The sequence below is a fragment of the Rhincodon typus genome, unplaced genomic scaffold (genome assembly GCF_021869965.1).
Source record: "Rhincodon typus isolate 14 unplaced genomic scaffold, sRhiTyp1.1 hic_rhity00007354, whole genome shotgun sequence".
Taxonomy (NCBI): Eukaryota; Metazoa; Chordata; class Chondrichthyes; order Orectolobiformes; family Rhincodontidae; genus Rhincodon; species Rhincodon typus.
Window position 1 is genome coordinate 300 of NW_025972992.1, and position 3,384 is coordinate 3,683.

The window sequence follows — 3,384 nt, forward strand, 5'->3', positions numbered from 1 at the left end:
ATGTTACTAAAGTAGCACAGAAAGTTACAGCAGAAAGTCAGGAGTAGGAGTAGGATTGGCACAAGGAATGTTCCACATACCTTACAAAGAGACAGATAGACTGGGACCATTTTGCATATTCACTGCCACACCTTTGATTTAAGAGAATCTGGGATGAGTTAAAGCAGAAATTTTCAAACTAACAATAGGCTAGACAAGGCAAAGGAAGGTGGTGGTGGATGGGGACTGCCCAAGCCTCTTTACAAGGAAGAAACAGACAGCCTTCAAACCATCTTGATAGGGGAATAAACGCGTAGAAGGATTGCACATCCATAGTGAAGGGGCGGCAACTGAGGTCAATAAACTGGAAATTATGAAAAGATGCAAAGCATTAGTGAACTATGAACGTAAGTGGGAACAGACTGGATGAGAAGAGAAGAAAAGAGAGAGTCAAGGCAGGAAGAAATACGCTTCGTGGAACAGCGACATGACGAAATGGTGGGCGTGCCGTGGTAACCCTCTCTGTGAATTTTGGGAGGAAGTGGGTGGTATAGGTTGGGGGACTGCAAAGTGGGATCTGTGGAGGAAGATCTAAAGAGATGAGGTCAGTGACAATCCTGGAAAGTCGTGTCACTTCAAAGCTGCATAACCTCTTCCATTCCGTCCTTGCCCCACGCCCCCCAACCCCCTTTAAAATTGCTTATTTGGCACATATTGTCTCTGCTCAAGTCCAAATTCCCTCCAGTCTCGGTGATTCATCCACCACCGGAATACAATAACATTTTTATCAATTTTCTCTATACCTGCCCCAAGGCTATTTCATCTTTTCTTATACATAGCGTTCACAACACTGCAGCTAGCTACTGATTTATGAAAGATGAGATGTTTACGTGCTTTTGCAATCAATATTCCTATTTTTAAAGTTTATGATCTTTCAACAACTTGACCAACTTGTCCTGCCGCTTTCAGTACACTTATTACTGCAACCCTTTAAAAATTGATCACTTCAGGTGCTATTGACTTACCTCTTTCTTCTTCCCACGTTGCATCACTTCATACTTATTTGTGTCAAATTTCACCTTCTATGCATCTTCCCTGTCTGTCTCAGTCTTGTGTGAGTTTGTTACTCATTCTTTATTTCATTTCTGAATTCACATCTGAAAACCTTGCAACTTTCAAAATTACGTCCTATTCATACAACCACAGGAAATAATATATCAACCAGTGTCCAGATACTAACTCCTGGAGATCAGCATTGTATAGCTCTCTTTAGTCAGAAAAGCACCCCTACACTCAGGACCTATTTCAATCCACATTCCATGGGGTCCAATTCACCTACAAATCAATTATGCGGTACTTAATCGACACCTTTTGGAAGTATAAACAACCCTCCAACCATTTCAAGAGTGACAAAAGCATTTTAGATGATTTGCAGTCTTACCTTAAACAATTGACGCCCTATATCCCCTTCTTCCCGAATTTGTGCAAGCTCGTTCTCCAGTGTCACACATTGCTCCCTATACATGTCCGCCAGTCGATGTGCTTGGTTTACTTGCTCCTCAAGCGACTAGGAAAGACAACTACAGTTAGAGGATGCACTGCAAACAGAGGTGATCTTCAGGGATGAGATGTTCCTGGTAAAGGATAGATATAGAAATCCTTGGAAGATGATAGAATATGAAAAATCATACGAAAGGTAGGTCATAGAACACGTACCTTCTTCAAATGAAAAGCAAGCCAAATACAGTAAGTTAACGTAGAAACACAGAAGATAGGAGCAGGAGGAGGCCATTCAGCCCTTCAAGCCTGCTCCACCATTCTTCACAATCATGGCTGATCTTCCAATGCAATAGCCTAATCCTGCTTTCTCCCCATAATGTTTGATCCAATTTGCCCCAAGTGCTATATCTAACCATCTCTTGCATACTTTCAATGTTTTGGTATCAACTACTTTCTGTGGTAATGAATTCCACAGCCTCACCACTCTTTGGGTGAAGAAATGTCTCCTCATCTCCATCCTAAATGGTTTATCCCGAATTGTCAGACTGTGATCCCTGCTTCTGGACACACCCACCATCTACCCCATCTAGTGCGATTAGAATTTTATAAGTCTCTATGCGATCCCCCCTCATTTGTCTGAACTCCAGCGAAAACAATCCTAACATAGTCAATGTCTCCTCATACATCAGTCCTGCCAATCCTGGAATCAGCCTGGTAAACATTTGCTGCACTCCCTCAAGAGTAAGAGCATCCTTCCTCGGAAAAGGGCACCAAAACTGCATGCAATACTCTAGGTGTGGCCTCATCAGGGCCCTGTATAACTGCAACAACACATCCCTGCTCCTGTACTCTAAACCACTCAGAATGAAGGCCAAGATACCATTTGCCTTCTTTACCACCTGCATGCTTAAGAGGAGAAGATGGAAATGAGAGAGGCCAAAAGAGAATGTGAAAATTGAATAGCAATTAGCAAAAAGGAACCAAACTATCTTCCAGAGACAGGGTGGGAGATTTGGTGATAAAAGATGTGATATATGTTTAGAAGAGCAGAGCAAAACTAGAAAACTTACTACTTTGTACGATATTTACTCAGGATATAAAATATCAAAAGAATTGGAGAATGGTAGAGGTAATGGTTCAGACAGAAGTTGAGAAACAGAATTTTTTTTCACTTTTGAATGTGTTATGGGTATTGTCAGCCAGTTATTGCCCAGCCCTAATTGCTCTCAAGATGATGGTAGCGAGCTGCCTCTTTAAGCACTGTGTCCAAGTGGTGTAGGGACACCTACAGTGTTATTAAGAAAGACTTCCAGGATGCTGAGCCAGTGACATTGAGGCAATAGAGAATATAGTTTCAAGTGAGGAAGGTGTTTGGCTGTTCGCATGCATTTGCTGCCTATTGTCTTTCTCAGTGATAGAGTTCAGAGTTCAGAAAGTGCTGTTGGGAAGGTGTTCAGCCTTGCTAAGTTGCTGTACTGGAAGGCTGACTTAAAGTGATTAGGTCGCCTGATCTAGATGACTTGTATTCCAGGTTACTAAGTGGGATGTGGCCAGTGGAAGAGCTTATGCATCTTCATGCAGAGAAGATACCAGAAAGCAAATTTTGTTCAAGAAACAGTCAGTCCTTATGACTACAGGCCAATCAGTGGTGGATAAGATCTTAGAAAAAAAATCAAAGGAAAATAAATCAACTGGCATTTGGAGGTTTGAGTTAATTAAGGAGCGATAACTTGGTTTAGTAACAGACAGATCATGTTGGACTAATCAAATTGAATTTTTGGTGAACAAACAAATGGGGTTGATGAAGACAAAGTAATGGATCAGAGATAGTAGGAACTGCAGATGCTGGAGAATCTGAGACAACAAGGTGCAGAGCTGGATGAACACAGCAGGCCAAGCAGCATC

At 41.8% G+C, this 3,384-nt stretch overlaps 1 protein-coding gene across 1 annotated transcript in view; it reads right to left on the bottom strand.

Moving 5' to 3' along the window:
• Positions 1–1,420: 1,420 nt before the first annotated feature.
• The window catches only part of LOC125482223 (coiled-coil domain-containing protein 77-like), a gene marked incomplete at its 3' end in the record, with an annotated part of 5,841 nt that continues 3,877 nt past the window's right edge, over positions 1,421–3,384 (bottom strand). Inside the window, exon 2 of the mRNA XM_048594244.1 lies at positions 1,421–1,546. Coding sequence (XP_048450201.1) covers positions 1,421–1,546 — 126 coding nt within the window. The remainder of the gene's footprint in view (positions 1,547–3,384) is intronic.